Raw genomic sequence first — 18,646 nt, 5'->3', positions numbered from 1 at the left:
CCTGCAAACATGACCGACAGATGGCGCCACATTCACACATATTAAGGGAAACAAAAAAGCCTGTCAAAGGTTTGCTAATGTTCTTCTTATTAAGCTTATCTAAACCTAGTATATATACTCAACAACATATGCAAGCGTATCTATTCCATAAACGCTGAATTTAACAAAAAGCCTTCATCCAACGTACGTAATACTGCAACCAAAAATCAGGGCGGGACCTTTTTTTTCTTTTTTTTTTTTACAAAAGGTATAATTGACGTTTATGCAGCCATCATATACTACGTATGATTAATTCATTTTATACTGAAGATTGAAGGCTTGGAATGTAACAGAGATGCCATTAATTGTGTGAAACAGTGCAGGCATGTGGCGATGGGCGACTGCCTTTATGACGTCACTCCATTCGCGAACGAATCGTTCTTTTGCCCCAACGAGTTGTTCACAAATCGAAATGAATCACTCTGAGCGGCTGTCGAATCAACAACTCACGGACTAATTGAACCAGGAACCTATTTCGAATTTGGCTGGTTTGGCAAAAAAGTTAATAGTAGCCGAATGGCTGAAAGAGTACAAACGAAATGTACCGGAAATATGTTTATGACTTGATTTGTTTTACAGTTTTATCTCAACACACACACTGACACACACACAATATAAATTAATTGGTTTTACTAATAGTTTTTTTTTTTTTCAAACAAAGTGTTGCTGCATTTTTTCATTCTAGATATATGTACTGAAGTCTAGTCTTCTTTAAAGTAGGCCTAAATGCAAATTACAGTGCATAAATGACTTTATCTTAATTGAACAAAATTTAAAAACAAGGAATATGCTGTTTTAAAGCATGAATAAACATGAGCATTATGCATGCACTTTTGTTCAAAAGCAAATAATCAAACAAACAATAATGAAAAACTACTACAAAAATAAGTACATTCAAATATCTAGGGGGTAATATTAAAAAAACCAGAATAAGAATATAATCGGGGAGAAAGATATAAAAAAAATACTTTCTAGGTCTCACAAACGTTGTCAGTGAAAACGTAATTGCGTCACGACGCAAACTAATCACTGAATCATTTTATGAACCGCATCTTTTGAAACGAACTGTTCAAATGAACCGATTCTTAAAAATGAGTCGTTCTTCCGATCACTACGGAGTGGCGTAAGGTGAACCCGAGCATCTCCGAAATCACCCGACGTTTACCGAATTGTTCTTCCAGCCGGACTGCTGGAAGCAGCCGCAACAACGCCATGTTGAGTGAAGTCTCCCATCTTTATGAGAAATTCCTATAATGCGACTCGTTGATGTGATGTTACAACGCAAAGCGGAGCAAACAAACCCGGAGACGGCCATCTGAGGAGGCGAAGAACAATTCAACCGGGGAGATCCAGGGTGGCTGGAGGGGGATACAACCCCCCTGTCGTCCCCATGCGTAGAGCAGCTACAATCCCCGATTTCAAAGATAAAATGACATTTTTGTTACTAACAGCCAGATTTGAATGAAATCCATGGCATAAGGATATACACACGTCCCGGCCTTCGTAGAGAGAAGAGACGGCCAGATATTGTTGGAACGTGCGACCGTTTTCAGCTGCGTATTTTTTTGTTTTGGTTTAAATTTCTGCAATGAGTTTGCCACCGAAAGTGGTTCAGAAACCGGCCGCTGTCTCTGTTACCGGACCGGCACCGCCAACGCAGCTCCGCGCAGCGCTGACCTCCGTGTCGTTAACACCGGGAGTCCAGAGCGCTCCTCCGCCGTCAGTCGTGCCGCCTACCCAGTATCCTTCACTAATAACAAAGCCCCTTGTGTCCCACGCAGATTAATGGGCAAACCAGTGCGAATTTCGCTTTGTAATCACATAACCTGACTTGTTGTTTGTTTACATTCATGTGTAACTGGTTATGGGGACGAAATTACTAATATAAGATTGCATTAGTTCATATTAATATTATGATAATATATCAACGGTTGCCAGGGTGATAGGTGTGTTTATCGATTACATCGAAGGGATGTATCTACATGGTTGGTATCTGTTGGCACTTGCTTTGTTCGTTGAACTTGACAATTCCAGCTTTGTGTCCATAACAGTTTCAGATCATTCAGAATCTGTGCATGTTTTTAATAGTTACCTGCTGAATTTTCTAGTTTTGTGATCGAATGCTTTTCCTCCTAAAGGCCTCAGTGCACAAGTCAAAAGAGACCAGGATGGCATATGTTGCCAGGGTGTTGTTGCTGGTTGCTAGGGCGGGACTAGGAAGTTGCTGTGGTGTTGTGAATGGCTGATCAACTGCAAGTATAGAAAATATATTTTTTAAAGATATGATCTCTCTGATCTATTTTCAGTGTAAATTAATGGGTTTTTTCCATTTATCCATCTGCCACACAAACACATTGTGTGATCTTAAAGGGTTAGTTCACACTAAAATGAAAATTCTGTCATCAAAATTCAAATTCTGCGATCATATTCGCCCTTATGTCGTTCCAAACCCGTAGGACTTTCGATCATTTTTAGGACAAAAATAAAGATATTTTTGATGAAATCTGAGAGCTTTCTATCCCTCCATTGACAGCTAAGCAACTACCACTTTGACGCTTCAAAAAGTCCATAAAGAGATCGTAAAACTAATCCATATGAATTGAGCGATTTAGTCAACATTTTCTGAAGAGACTCAATCGCTTTATATGATGAACAGATTTAATTTAGGCTTTTATTCACATTTAAACATTGATCAGAAAACATAAACAGGAGCTCAACCATTGACGTCTGAGAACAAACCTCATTGGTTCTTGTGGAAGCTCAAACGTGCTGCGTAACACGAGAATTAACCTCATTGGATCTCGCACGTCAAGCAAGCATGCTTGAGCTTCGGTTTAACATAACTGATGTGTGAGTTGATGAATGTTTATATGTGAATAAAAACCTAAATTCAATCTGTTCAACATATAAGCGATCGAGTCTCTTCGGAAAACCGCTCAATTCATATGGATTAGTTTTACAATCTCTTTATAAAATTTTTGAACCGCAAAGTGGTAGTTGTGTAGCTGTCAACGGAGAGACCGAAAGCTCTCAAATTTCATCAAAAAAGATCTTCGTTTGTGTTCCGAAGATGAACAAAAGTCTAATGGGATTGTAATGACATGATGGTGAGTAATTAATGACAGAATTTAAATTTTTGGGTGAACTATCCCTTTAAAGGAAATTGACTTCATATGTACTTTGGGATGAGTTAGTTTGCTTGCACATGCCAATCGTATTATCTAGTCTAATTCTTTGACATTCATACATTAAATGTTGTACAATGATTTCTCTGAGCCTCTTTGTTTACTAATATTTGTAAAAAATTTTTTTAAAAAATATCACGAAACTACTCACTTTTTAAGCTGCTATGCCATCAATCACCTACCGAGACATTTTTTCCCCCCACAACTGAATAGAAAACATCAACAGATATGAGGCCACGTCATTCTAGTCTGATTTTGAAAGTAAATCACGTCACATGAAAGTCATATTCACTTGTGTTGGTCAGGCTAAATATGATAGGAATCCTGCCTGATTTGATGTAACGCGGAGTAATCAGTCAAGTAAAGGCTGTTTAGACACAGTTGAGTTAAGCAATTGAGCAATAGCCGCACTGCAAATCTGGGTCACTCTCTTGAGTTCTTGAGAATTTCTGTTGTTCTGGAAGTCTGAGACATGATTAGCGGAGGAAGATTTAAAGCTGAAGTGTGTTTTTTGTGCTTAGCCAAAGAAAGAAAGCTATACAAGTTTGGAGCGACATAAGGGTGAGTAAATTATTTTTTTGGGTGAATTGTTCCTTTAATATTAAAGCAAAATGACTAATTTTAGCATTATATCTTTATTGAATGCATCTGCCAAATACTTATGTAGTGGAGTGAAACTGAAACCAACTTGATATTCCTCAGACTTCTTCAGATAATCACTTTCCGCAAAGTGAAAGTCTCATTCAGAGCACAGATGACATCTTATTTCCCTTACATATCAATCAAGAGAAAAAGTGCACACTATACCTCACTCTAGTCTACATACTGTTTATTGTGTGTATTTTTGTAACCACGGATGTGCATGTGTAATAAATGGTCAGGATATCACCATTATAATCATTATCATTATGGCTCATAAAGACTTGCAGTAAGGTCCAATCTAATTTAAATCTGGGAAAAAACGTTTTAGAAATAAACAAATAACTTTGGTAGTAATTGAATGAATTAGAAGTAGAAATATTTAAAATGTAATGTCACTAATCAAAAAGCAAAATTTTTGGCATTGACCATGCAAACGTCTTTGTGCAAAAGTCAGATGTTCTTGAACACTGTACTACTACTTAAACACCTCTGATTGGCCATTCCTTTCACATGCTCAACATATTTGTGATTGGCTACAATGCTCAACGCTTAAAAAAAACGTTGTATAGGCTATATAACTATGTACAATATCTTTGACTCTCTCTTAAGCCGAGCTTAGACTACAGGAGTTTCAGGCCAATTTAAGCCCAATTTACCCCTCCTGACATTCAGAGAAAGATATTTCGTCCAGGGCATCGACTGGTTCCAGTGTTCGGCTCAGATTATCTGGTAATGTGAGGCGTTTACAGATCAAATCTTAAACCTCAATCTGCTTACGGACACATCGGGGCCGCCCCGACATTATCAAAAATGTTTGATATTTAGGATTTTAAATCGGGATGATTACGACTATTATTACGCCAGTACTTCCTAATAGCCAATAAGAGACAAGTATACAAGGAGATGGAAGTGATAGAACTTTTGAAATGGCGACTGCAAAACAACAAGCAGCTGTACAGGGCCGGTGAACAATGGAGATGGAGGGTTTGGCTAGTCAAAATGTGGCAGGCAACAACACGACCGCCTTTATAATGTTTCCTCGAAAGACTTTCTTCTTTTCTTTTCTCTTCTCGCTACAAAGAATAAGTATTGATACAGCAAGTTGCCGTGACACAGTATCTATTTTGTTTACTTGTGATTCCCCGTGTGATCACGTGAGGTGCTAAATCTGGCATGATAATCTTAAGAATATCGTGTCGTGTGTGATGTGCCACGATTTTCAAATCTTGTAGTCTGAGCAGGTTTGAGATTTAAAAAGAAAATCTGTGAAAATTCTCCTCAAGCCGGGACACGCTTAAAGACTTTAAGGCCAGTTATGAATGGAATTTGATACTTACAACTGATCATAAACAAACGGGCAGAGTCAGAGACAGTTTCGTTCAGTCTGTGTTCAGAGTCGGTGTTTAAAATCTGCTCCAGTCGTTGGAAACGTCTTAGAATGTTTCAGCATTGGGGAAACGCTTAACGACTAGCTGAAACATTCTAAGACTTAACTGAACACACTTAGGCCGGGGACACCGGGGTGAACACCAACTGAACACAACTGTCTCTGGCATGATCAGTCGTATTGTATCATATTACATTCATAATCGGTCTTTCAGTCCGTACGTTTGTCTCTACGGCTTTAGGCTACGTTCAGACTGCCAGTCCAAATCCGATTTTTGTGCATATCCGATTGAAATCCGATTAGATTTAGAAAGTGTGAATGGCAAAAAATCACATGAAATGTTAAAATCCGTTTCAAGCTACATCCATATGTGGGTTGAAATCCTATTCAAATCAAAATCTGGTAATCCAATTCAGTCTGACCGCTCTGATCGGATTTCGCGTAGTTTATGTGACTTTTTCACGCCACGTAAAACGTGAACGTCAGACATTGTTTTAGGAAACATGCTGAAAGTCGCTGCCAAAACAAGGCTGTGTTCCAAAGTTCCGGACGAGCAGAAAATTACAATATAACGGAGACATGTTAAACGACAGATAAAAATCCAGATTAAGTAGGGTATTTTTCTTTGACGTAATGCCACCTAGTATCCTAGTATCACCTAGTGATCCCAGCTTTGTGGCCTCCCACATTGAGATCTTCCCAATCAGTTTCAGACTTTAGTTCTCTCGGTTTAATAATTCCCAAAATGATTTGTTTTTGCTTTGTGATTGGAAATTGTATTCAGCTGTTCAACAGTGATCGACAAACCTCAAACCTCAGCAAAAACATGTGGCTGTAGAAATGAACTATTGTGTGCACACATGGTTGCACTTATGTCAGATAGCGATGATTACATCACTTGATGCATATCAGCGTCTTCCACTTATGGATTGTTTATGATTGCATAAATCGCAATTACGATCCCTTCCTGTGCTCAGACGTCACTGTATTGCTTCATCTCACAGAGAAAATCGTCACAGTGGACGGGATTCCTGTTCGGGGGACGCCTGCCTTTGGGGATGATGCTGCGTTGTGAGCTTGTGTGTAAGGCAGAGGGGGGGTTGGGGTGTTGGAGGGATTGGTTGCCAGAGCGACGGGTAACATATGCGACTGGCGCTGCACCCCTCAGACAATGGCAGAGCTGCTTAGCATTCAGAGTGTGAGGCTTCCCGCCGCCTGCCAACAATCGCCTAGGTCAAAAAGAGTCTCACACACACCGCCTGTCGCAACCCCTTTCTTAGTTCCAACACATCTTGTCACCTGCTTTTCCACTTTTTCATCTCCTTCGCAGACTACAATCAGCCCTAAATGCTTATCAGGAAATTGCTAAACCAGTAGGGATAAGGAACTCTCATTTTTGAAGGTGAAGTGGGTATTATTCTTTTATCCAGTTAAATGCATTAGATAAAAAGTAAGCTATTTGTAGGAAGCTATGGCTTGCTCTGTGATGCTGGGAAAACATTGCTCCGTTTGAGTGATTTAACAAAGTTATAGCTTCAAGGCTCAGCCAATTTCGTGAGATTTGGGCGGGACTACTGGGAAACCTGTTTGAATTTTTTTTTGTGATTCCGCTGCATAAATTATATACATAACCGGCCATTTGCCTTCAATAAGTGATTTCTGAGAATCATTGTTGATGACCGTTGATATTTGAAATCCACCCAAACAAACACACCCCTCCCTTCATTGCTCCATCCCCAAAATGCAAAAACATGCAATAAGAGTCTCTTTATCATAGCCAAAGCGAAGCAAAATAAAGCTTTGCGTAAAAAAAGCGAACGAATGACAAGGAAGAAAAAACATTAACATATGCGTGTATATACAAGCAAGAGTTTCTTTTTTTAGTCGCCAGCAGCGCACAAAACCCAAAACCAATGTTACTCGCATATGGAGCAGAAACAACGCAACCTCAGCGTCCGTTTTCAGGCCTTCCTGCTTAGGCCTCTCCAGTGCAATAACGTTTTCTAATGTTAACGCAGGTCCTAAAGCTCTTACCCAGTCATAACCCTTTTTTTCCCTGTGATATTTTTCTGACTTTTTTCTCTTTTGTAATGTCTCTCAGCCATCTCTCTTTCAACAGTTTTTCTTCAAATCTCCTTCTTGCTCTCTGCTCCCCCATCATGAGTGTATACGCCCCCTACTGCTAGTTTTTCAGAAATCACTTACTGCGATCGTTTGTTTTGTTCCGAAACAGGTACTTAATCTGTTACAATGTTGCATTTTCCTCTTTGTATAGATCACTTTCACAAGGCAACCTTTCAAAGCGTACCAAAATATGTTTATGTAAGTCACATGCGAGTACAACTGTCCTCGTATTGGTCAGCATTTCCTCTGGGTCATCCATCAAGATGATTGACAAGTTCTCTCCATGAGGTTATTGTCACTTTATTTGTTGCTTTATTTTTAACTGACGAGACACACACAAACCCTATACTAATGTAGCTGTCATTGCCGCTGTTAAATTGTTTACTACATTGTTATTAATACTGCAGCAAATTCAAACATGCTCTCTCTGGATCTCCCAGCGCTGTCTAGAGGTTTACTGTGTCAAGATAAGCGCAACACTATATGAATGTTATAATGCAGCATTACCTGTGAGTCACTTTCTGTGATCTCTCAAGTCAAAGTTGTGGTGTTGGCTGCAGTCTTACTGCAGTACAGTGTACATGGACTGCATTTCATTTCATTCATTCTGTATACGGTTAGTGAACATATTCCTCAGAGACTAATATGTCTGTTCTATGTATAAGAGAGTATAATATACTGTGTATCTCCAGATGAGGGTCGTAGGGTTCAGATCTTCATTTTTAGAAAAGTCAGCTATGCATCTTGGCCATAATATGAGATAGAAAAAGTCCTGAAAATCATACTGCGCTTTTATAGCACACTCTGACCTGAGGATCACGTAGCAAGGACTAAATCTCTTTTGAGTCTCTCTCTCTCTCTCTCTCTCTCTCTCTTTCTCTCTCTTTCTCTCTCTTTCTTTTCCTCTCACACATTCGGCTATAGACCCTGTGTCTGCCACGTAGACAATCTACTTCTGGTTTATCTAACTTCTCTTTCTTCCTTCCTACTTTCCTTCCTTCCCTTGATTTCCTTCCTTTCTTTTTTCTCTTTCCGTTTTATACTTCAGTCATTCATTCCTCCCATCTTTCTTTCTGATCTTTTTACTTCTTTCCTTCCTTTTTAAATTTTTTTCTTTCCATCCTTCTTTTACCTTGGTCCTTTATTTTCTTCCTTGATTTTCTTCCTTTATTTTCAAGGTTTTCATCTCCTTCATCACCTCCGTCCCTCCTTATTTTACTTATTTTCTTTCTTTTTTTCTTTCTTTCTTGTTCTTTCCTTTACTTCATTCATTTTCTTCCTTTATTCCTTTTATTCAGTTACTTCTTTCTTTCTTTCTTTCTTTCTTTCTTTTACTTTGGTCATTCCTTTCTTCCTTCTTTTCTTCCTTCTTTTCTTCATTCATTTCTTTCTTTAACTTTTACTTTGGTCATTTATTTCTTTAATTCCTTCTTTTCTTTCTTTCTTTCTTTCTTTTACTTTGGTCAATAATTTATTCCTTCTTTCCTTCATTAATTTCTTTCTTTCTTTCTGTCTTTTTCTTTCACAGTCCCCTTCTCTCTATCACTCCATATGGTCCATAATTGGATTTACAGTAAGCTTCTATGAAAGTTTAAGGCTACAGTTTTCCATCTCATCCTTTGCCATTCTCTGTAGTACTCGTTCTACTGGCAGTGATAAAGAGACAATATTTAGAGACTAAAGGACCATGACTTTCCAGAGACCATGGCACTAATAGGATACTTTCAAAAGAGATCCTTATTAACAACTGTCTCAGTGTCTCAAGAACCCAGATGACTTTTTTAAAATGAGTGCTTTTGGAAAATGTGTTAATTCTTCTCAGATTCCCCACACCTGTGGGCACACACTTGCGTGTCGTGCCGTCAAAACACTGCCATGACCATGCAAAGGGATTTGGTTATGCAATTGAGTGCCAAACCTTGAACACAGGAATCAGATCAGCCTGTAATTCCAGTAAGTCGTGGCTTGTGTCCTGCCAGAGTCTCGCGAGTGTCAGCTGTCAGTTTTAACCTGATCAAATAGCCTCATGGGCCGTCCCGCAAGGTGCATTCCTCAGGTGCACCCCTCTGATCTCTGATTGGGTACCGTGTCCCTGATGACCTGGAATATAGGTTTCCAAAGTCGAATTCACTACACGGGTGCACATGAGAATGCACGCGTGCACTCTTTTTGGGTCGTTAGGAGTGAAGTAAAACGTCTCCACACACTTTATTATACCTCTCTTCCCGGCCTTTTTTCCCCAGTTTTTACTTCCACCATCCCCCTTTTTTTCTCAGAGTTTAGGTTGGCAGAAGGCCAGAGAGGTGGGGGGGGGGGGGGGGTGGTAAATGGGAAAGAGAGTGCAAATCGGAAGGCAGGATTTCACTGAAAGACTAAAAAGTATTCATGAGTGCATGGAGGATAGCCAGACCTCCTCCATTTTCCCCGAAACCATGTGATCTGCTCATCTCTTACTTACGGACACAGATATCGTAACTGCCAGAGCAGGTTCCTGCTCTTTTGTTTATCTTTTTCTGTCACATCCATCAATCTTTTCACTATACGTGCCTATAAATGTATGTCTGTTCTGAGCGGCTCAGTCTTTTGTGTTACATAATACCTCAGGCAGGTATGACAGTGCAGCATTTATTATAAACTCTCTTTCCCTGTTAGAGAACTTCCTTTAAAGAAGGCCGGCTGAGTGATGTGTGAATGCAGTTGTAGGTAAAATAATGATGATATAACATTTTTCAGGTCCCATGACTCCCATGTCTTTTAATAACTTGCCACCTGTGATCACCATATTTATCATTACAGATATCTCGGAGAGCCAACTGCTGTACATGAATTTTAGATCATGGGCCATTTTTGGTTTTCAAGTAAGACTGTTCTGATTTTCAGCAAGGAATTTTGCCGCTTACTTTTAATATTTTCTATTTGGTTAACGTGTTAGAACACACATTCTATCCAAAAGTGCACTGATCCATTTCTCACATATTTGGAATTCCATGTCAGGATTTCTGTCTGTCTGACATCTTTCTTGCTGGTTGAGGTACAGGGTTTACTGGAAGTGTACTGAAAGGGGGAATTGGACATTTTAGAGACGGGTAGGAGAAAATGTGTTTGTGTTAACTTTCTTAAACCTTTGCCCTAAATGCAAGTCATTGGAGGAAGTGGACAGTAATATTAATTGGTGTGAAAGAGTCTGCACCATTATAATTCAATGAACTGAATGTTTGTCTAATATTTCATGTTTCATGAACTTCTTGGTTTAAAAGGTTTAAAAGGTTCACATTTTCAAACCTATTAGAGATTTTCTCTAACATTACCCTTCCCAGGATCCCTCGAGGGATTTCACTGGAGGAACGCATGTATCCCCCCCACCCTGGGGTACCGACCATCTACAGCGTGAGTGATCACACACACATGTACACATACAGTCATTACATATCACTATAATTCATATACTGTACATACTGTAGACAATCCCTAAGGCCAGAAACATTCTCTAAGTATGCGAAAGTGTGTGGTCTCATTGTACATACTTACTGTGAGTTTAATCTATTTATTATTATTATTATTATTATAAGCAGATGATATAGATGCCTTTATTTGTCTGATCTAGCTATATACATGTTGACAGTTTAGCTAACTTTAACTAATCTGCTCAGCAAAATTTTCCCAGACTGTTGCCGCGCCATAACAGTAGTTGGGCTAAAAAAAACATTTATTCCAGTGTGACAGAATTGTCAAAACTTTATATTTTGTATGCAAAATGCAATATTATCATATATATATAGTGTGTGGGATGTGCCGTTATGAAAATTTTGGCCGATACCGATAATTCTTTATATGTGAAAGCCAAAAAAACGATTCATTGGTCGATAAATCGAAATCCGAATTATTCTATAATTTTTGAGATCCTGATTACAAAAACAAACTTCTCACCATTATCATTATATAATTTCATGTAGCTTATATGACAGACTGCACATTTTCCTTTTTGTGATTCCAATCATTTGTGATTCCACAAATTGTGATTCCAGTGATTCCAATCATATTTCAAGCAATTCAAAACCATCATGGCGAATAGGATCTGTAGTATCTAAACTTGTCTGAAATGTAAACAAGTTCTTTGCTGAAAGGGGCTATGATGTGACGCTGTGTGTAAATGTTGTTTGTGGTCATTCCACAGGTATCCAGACACCCTGTTTCTCCGTACCCAGGTCATGACCTCAACAAAACCCACCCAAACCTGGCAGGCACCCCTCCCGGCCACGCCACGTCCCAAGCCCTCTCTCAGGTATCAGTCCCTGCTGGCTCCTCATACCGCTTCCTCAAGGGCTGGGAGACAAGTGGAGCGGTAAGTACTAACACCCTCAGCATGTCCACATCCTTATCTGTCTGTCTTCTCTATCTGTTTACACACTTGTTTCCTTAATGACCTGCTATTTTATCTGTTAAAGGGGTCATGAACCGCATTTTTATAAAGTTCTCTGAGGTCCACTTAAAGCTGCAGTAGGGAGTTTTGAGAAAATGTTGACTTAGCCTGAAAATTTGAACAAGCACAACTTACAGGTCCAACCCCCTTGCCCTCTGCTGCGCTACAGCCCTCCCTCCACAGCTCCTCCCCCACAGCAGAGCCTGCCGTGAACGCGCAGGGTAGTAAGCAGGACCACCGATGACGGCGGATTATAAACAGTTATGGAACATTCACTAATAGGGACGAAACATCAACAATATGCTTTACATTGACTCTGGCCTGCCCATACTTTGACTACAAACTTGGTCTTCAAATCATTATGTATTTTGCAATACATGTAACTTTATAAGGTTGCACTCTTTCTATAAGTTATAGCTACTAAGATAACGTTAAAGGATTAGTTCGATTTAAAAAAAAACTTTTGCTGATAATTTACTCACCCCATGTCATCCAAGATGTCCATTTCTTTCTTTCTTCAGTCGAAAAGAAATTAAGTTTTTTGATGAAAACTTTCCAGGCTTTTTCTCCATATAATGGACTTCAATAGGACACAAACGTTTCGAGGACCAAATGACAGTTTCAGCGCAGCTTCAAAGGGTTTTAAACGATACCAGACGATGAATAAGGGTCTTATCTAGTGAAACGATCGGTCATTTCAAAAATAAATAAAAAACTTTAAGTTTTATAAGCACAAATGCTCGCCTTGCTCTGTTCTGTGATGCACGTTCGTGATCCTGTTCGAAGCCGTTCATCCAAATGAACAAATCTTTTTTCGAGTCATTCGTTCGTTGAATGAACGAAATGACTCCGAAAAAGACTCGTTCAAAATGAACAAATCTTTTTTCGAGTCATTTCGTTCGTTGAATGAACGAAATGACTCGAAAAAAGATTCGTTCATTTGGATGAACGAGTTTGAACAGGAGAGTCACGAACGACGGTACGCGCTCGCGCTGTGCAAGAGAGATCAGATCAGCGCGTACACGAGCGTGATTGACACTGCTAAGACATTCCTCCTGGCTCTGATTGGTTGTTTCTGACCGGAGCGGTGTATTTCTGCAAATGGCAGTAGGACCACAGGGAGGAGCCAGAGGAGCTTGATTTTTTTCACAGATTAGCTGTCTCATATTCTACTTTCAGGACATAATTAGAGTTTTAACAAATATTTGTTTACAAAAGCTACCTACTGGAGCTTTAATGTTATTAAGATTTTGACATCAAAAACATCCTAATTTAGAAATAAAATCCTGTTTTTGACCATCTCTTTCAAACACTCCGTTATGATAAGCATGTGACATTGAAGACTTGGAAGTAAACGCCCACTGCTATGATTGGATAACAGTTCCCTATCAAGGCTACGGAACTTCGACATTACGGATGTCGTATATGGGAACTCCTCTCATCCTTCACTTCTGCTGAAATCTTATAGGCTAACGCCAGCAGAGCTGGCCAATTGACGCAAAATATGCAAATACTGACACCTCGTAGCAGTAATAAGCAAGTGCAGCGTCAATTCCTCTTCAGAATCTCTCTCTTCACGCTCAAATCGTGTGCTAGAAAGCTGATACTCCACTAACAACTTATTTCGCCGTCGTTGAAGTTGCGCCGAGATACTTGCACTGTCTCCTGCATCCAATGGCAACTATCTGCAACCTGTGTTTGGGCCCCATCGTGCCCCCCGACACGCACCTGTTCTGCATCGCGTGTATGGGGCTGGCCCATGCTGAGTCAGCCCTCAGGGACGAAGGGTCCTGCGACCTCTGCGCGGACATGCCTCTTCGAACTCTCAAAGCCAGGAGGGAAGAGGCTCGCGCAGCAGCGGGGATCGGGTCTACCGCCACCTTTGAGCCGCTGGTAGCCCCCCCCAACCGCGGAGTCGAGGTTCGTCCCCCGGTGAGCTTTCCCGACCCCACCTTCCAGCCCCCTCGCGAGGTCGCTGACTTCGTTTCCTTCGGGGCGAGTGAGGAAGACGACTCCATGTCTATGTCTGCCGCCGAGAACGACTGGGGTGCGGAGCAGGCCGTACTGCGGGCGGCCGCGGAGCATGAGACCCCGGCGGACCTGCAGGACGGGCTCTTCCGTATCCTCTCGAAGGCCGTCGAGGAACTGGACCTCTCGTGGAAGGCTCCCGATGAACCTTCTAAGAGCAAGCTGGATACGTGGTTCCTCCAATCGTGCCGCCGTCAGGCCGCTTCGAAAAGAGGAACACCGTTTTTTCCGGACGTGCATGAGCACGTGGTGAAGTCGTGGGTGGCCCCGCAATCGGCGCACACTCTCACTTCCCCCCTGGCCATGTTTGCCCCCGTGGACGAGGCGGGGGAACACGGCTACCTCCGCATCCCCCCCGTCGAGGAGACCGTCGCCGCGCACCTCTGCCCGTCGGCTCCCGCCCTGGGCTCGGACCGCAGCCTGCCGTCCCGAGCCTGCAGATTTACGGGCCACCAGGCTAACCAGGCCTACGGTGCCGCGGGGGAGGCGGTTTCTGCGTTGCATGCCATGGCCGTTCTCCAAGTGCTGCAGGCTAAGCAGCTCAAGTCTCTGGATGACGCCGCCTCTATTGACGCTGACGCCATCCGAGATCTCCGTTCGGCCGAGGACCTCGTGCTCCTGGCCACGAAGTGTTCGGCTCAGGCGATTGGACGTTCGATGGGATTCCTGGTGGTCCTCCACAGACATCTTTGGCTCACCCTGTCGGACGTCCAGGAGGCCGATAGGAAGACGCTGCTGAACGGACCGATCTCCCCTGCAGGCCTGTTCGGAGACGCCGTGGAGAAAGTCACCGAGCGTTACTCCGAGACGCAGAAGAAGGCGAAGGCTATGAGCCACGTGATTCCTCGGAGGGCGCCTCCGCAGCCGCAGCCTCGCTCCCGCTCGTCTTCCGCCTCGGGCCGCCAACCTCAGGCCGCGGCTAGAAGACAGACAGCGCCCCGCCCGGGACCGGATGCTCGTAGAGCCGTAGCGGCCAGTGGCAGGGAGCGGGTAGCAAGAGGACGCAGAGGAGCCCGCGCAGAAAGCCCACCGTGTCCCCTGCAAGGCCCAAGCAGTCGTCCTGACCGCTCGGGCAAGAGGAGAAGAGAGCACCAGGTCGGCCCCGCGTCCAAGCGCTTGTTAAGCTCTAATGCACTTGGTCCCTCAGCGTTCCGCGAGCGACGCGTGCAGTTGGTTTGTGAATGTTGTCAATTTTGTTTCTTGTTTAAAAATAAAGCAGATCACTACTTCACAAACAGAACTTTTTTCTCCTCTTGCACCACACACTGTGTTACCCGCCCTGCCTTCGAGCAGCGCAGAGTCACAGTCAATAAATATTCCCAGCCCTCGCATAGCGGCGATGACCGCAGGTTTAGATCAGCCCACGCTCAGTCGCTTTCAGGCAGCGTGGGAAGCTATTCCGGGCATTTCGCCGTGGGTGTTGAATATAATTCGGCACGGGTACACACTTCAGTTCAAACGCAGACCACCCCGCTTCCGCGGCGTAATTCAGTCATTAACTTTGCCCCAAAACGCTCATGTGCTGAGGCAAGAAGTGTGCAACTTGCACGAAAAGAAGGCTATAGAACCGGTTCCCCCGAGGGAGCGGGAGAGCGGATTCTACAGCCGCTACTTCGTTGTGCCGAAGAAGGGAGGGGGTCTCCGCCCCATTCTGGATCTGAGACACGTCAACAGAACGCTTCACAAGCGCGCTTCCAGGATGACTACTTTGAAGCAAATCCTGGCGCAAATTCGCCCCGGGGATTGGTTCGCTTCAGTGGATTTAAAGGACGCTTACTTTCATATCCAGATAGTAAAACGTCACAGGCGATTCCTGAGGTTTGCGTTCGAGAATTCGGTGTACCAATATACGGTGCTCCCGTTTGGACTAGCCCTAGCTCCCCGAACATTTTCGAAATGCGTGGACGCGGCACTTTCACCCCTCAGATCGAGCGGGATGCGCGTCTTGAACTATCTGGACGACTGGCTGGTTCTCGCGCAGTCGAGAGAAATGCTGGTCAACCATGTGGAAGCCCTCCTTCGACACTTGGAGATGCTTGGTTTGAGGGTGAACATCCAGAAAAGTGTCCTCACACCGAGCCAGACTACAACATTCCTGGGAGTGTGCTTGGATTCGGTGAGAATGAGAGCGCGCCTCTCCCCCGAGCGAGCGGAGGCTCTGAGTTCTTCTCTCGGTCTCTTCAGACCTGGCAGGCTTGTCCCACTGAAAGAGTTTCAGAGGCTACTGGGATGGATGGCAGCGGCTTCTTCGGTGTGTCATCTGGGGCTGCTGCATATGAGACAGCTGCAACACTGGCTGAAAACGCGCGTCCTCCCGAGCGAGTGGTATTCTGGCCACAAGCGCATTATGGTCACCCACGGATGCGCCCGCGCCCTGGCCCTGTGGAGGAACCCAGATCTCTTCCGCTCAGGCGTCCCTATGGGCATAGTGACGCGGCGCGTGGAGGTCCTGACGGACGCTTCGTCCACCGGATGGGGAGCCGTCTGCTTGGGAAAGCCCGCCTCGGGTCGGTGGTCAGGGAAGCAGATGGAGTGGCACATAAATCATCTGGAACTAGAAGCGGTCTCTCTAACTCTAAAAGCCTTCCGGTCTCGGCTGGAGCAACAGCATGTGTTGATTCGGACCGATAACACTTCCGTGGTCTGGTACATAAATCGCCAAGGCGGTGTACATTCCATAGCCCTATTCAGGCAGGCGGAATCCCTTCTGCTATGGGCGGACCGGTTTTTCCTCTCGCTGAGAGCGGCTCACATCCCCGGCGTTCTGAATCGTGGGGTGGATATGCTTTCGAGAAGCGGGATTCCCCAAGCCGAGTGGAGGCTTCACTCCGGGACGGTTCAGCTGATATGGAATTGTTTCGGCAGAGCGGAGGTCGACCTCTTTGCGACGAGCGAGAACGTGCATTGCAAGATGTTCTTCTCACTGTCTCGTTCCCCCCGGGAGTAGGACGCGCTGACTGCGCGATGGCCGAGAGTCCGTCTCTATGCTTTTCCCCCGGTAAAAATTTTGCCCATGGTGTTGTGCAAAATCAGGGAGGAGAAGGCGGCGGTGACTCTGGTAGCCCCGAACTGGGCGAATCAGCCCTGGTTCGCGGATTTGGTAGAGTTACTGGCAGGACAGCCATGGGAGATTCTGCTCAGGACGGACCTTCTGTCTCAGGCCAGCGGAACGATCTGGCATCCCAACCCCGGGCTGTGGAGCCTCCATGTTTGGCCGCTGCAGGGTCGCTGAGCGGGGGGGACGCGCTGCACTCGCGAGTTTTGAATACCATCGCGGAGGCGCGAGCCCCGTCCACCAGGCGCCTGTATGCTCTGAAGTGGGGTGTATTCTCAAAATGGTGTCAGGATGTCGGTATAGACCCAGCGAACAGCTCTGTGTCGGATATTCTACGCTTCCTTCAGTACAGGATGGATGAAGGGAGCCTACCATCCACTCTGAAGGTATTTGTGGCCGCTGTTGCCGCGTTTCACCCCCCTATTGACGGACAGTCTATCGGTAGACATGCGTCGGTGACACGGTTCCTCAAGGGAGCTAGGAGATTATGCCCTGCACGGCCACACTTCGGTGCCGCCGTGGGATTTAACGTTGGTCTTAGAGGCTTTGTCGCGACCGCCTTTCGAGCCCTTAGCTTCGATTGCCATTAAAGAGCTATCAATTAAAACAGCACTGCTTCTCGCTCTCGCTTCAGCGAAGCGAAGCGGGTTGGGGATTTACAGGCTTTCTCTGTAAGTGAAGATTGTATTCGCTTTGGACCGGGAAACTGTAATGTAATTCTCAGACCGAGGCCGGGTTACGTTCCTAAGTCGCTCAACATGCGTCCTACATCCTAAGTTGCTCAGAGTGCTGTTTGCCCAGTCAGAGCGCTCAGAGAATACATTTCTCGCTCTGCCGTTTTTCGACAATCGGACCAGCTGTTTGTGTGCTTTGGTGGGTGCAACAAGGGACGGCTTGTTCACTGGATTGTGGACGCTAGTGTTTTGGCTTATGATTGTCTGGGGCAAGAATGCCCCCTTAACGTCAAGGCCCATTCGACTAGAGCGATTGCCTCCTCGTGGGCTTGGACTAAGGGTATGTCTATTCAGGATTTATGTCTTGCGGCTGGCTGGTCTTCTCAGAACACGTTTGCCAGGTTTTACAAGTTGGATTTGCCCTCTGTAGCGTCTCGAGTGCTTTCGGTGAGTTGATTACACACACAGCATTGTATAGAGCTGCTCTGCGCTTTGCTTATGAGTTGTTCTGTGTGCTATATTGTGTGTTTGTACTGTTGTCATCGCTATGCGTTGGCCTTCTCTTACTGTGGTTATTGCCCTGTTTTTCGACAGTGCAAATTTCCCCCGGTTATACTGCTCGGGATATGCAAATGCTGGCAGTGTATTGTGAGCTTGTGATTGGTCCTTTTGGGCCTATCAGAGGTTAGAGGTTCGCTATTGGTCAATCTCGGCCTATCAGATGCTTGCATACTGGGGGGGCGGTCTTCGTATTGGGTCTATTGTCAGTGGTTGTTTGGCTGCCACGGTGGGATTCTACACAGTTCCCATATACGACATCCGTAATGTCGCAGTTCCGTAGCCTTGATAGGGAATGTCTCCATTTACTTTCGTAACCTCGGTTCCCTGAAAGGCAAGGAACGAGACATTACGCCATGTTCGCTATTGTTTTAGCGTTTTTGTTCGATTCTGAAGAGGAATTGACGCTGCACTTGCTTATTACTGCTACGAGGTGTCAGTATTTGCATATTTTGCGTCAATTGGCCAGCTCTGCTGGCGTTAGCCTATAAGATTTCAGCAGAAGTGAAGGATGAGAGGAGTTCCAATATACGA

General features: G+C 44.2%; 1 protein-coding gene across 3 annotated transcripts in view; it reads left to right on the top strand.

The window, feature by feature from the left end:
* The first annotated feature begins 11 nt into the window (after nucleotides 1–11).
* Nucleotides 12–18,646, top strand: part of eif4g3a (eukaryotic translation initiation factor 4 gamma, 3a) — a 67,073-nt gene continuing 48,438 nt past the window's right edge. For 2 of the 3 annotated variants that reach the window (XM_077203606.1, XM_077203604.1), the window contains exons 1-3: nucleotides 12–1,779; nucleotides 10,695–10,764; nucleotides 11,552–11,719. In XM_077203606.1, the coding sequence (XP_077059721.1) occupies nucleotides 1,628–1,779; nucleotides 10,695–10,764; nucleotides 11,552–11,719 (390 nt within the window). In that variant the 5' untranslated portion in view covers nucleotides 12–1,627. Of the gene's footprint in view, nucleotides 1,780–3,061; nucleotides 3,786–10,694; nucleotides 10,765–11,551; nucleotides 11,720–18,646 lie in introns of those variants that run through there. The other variant, XM_077203607.1, reaches the window with a different exon arrangement.

Source organism: Siphateles boraxobius, unplaced genomic scaffold, assembly GCF_051911475.1.
Source record: "Siphateles boraxobius isolate OS27281-9 unplaced genomic scaffold, OSU_SipBor_1 5, whole genome shotgun sequence".
Lineage (NCBI taxonomy): Eukaryota > Metazoa > Chordata > Actinopteri > Cypriniformes > Leuciscidae > Siphateles > Siphateles boraxobius.
This window is presented reverse-complemented; position numbering and strand designations above follow the sequence as displayed.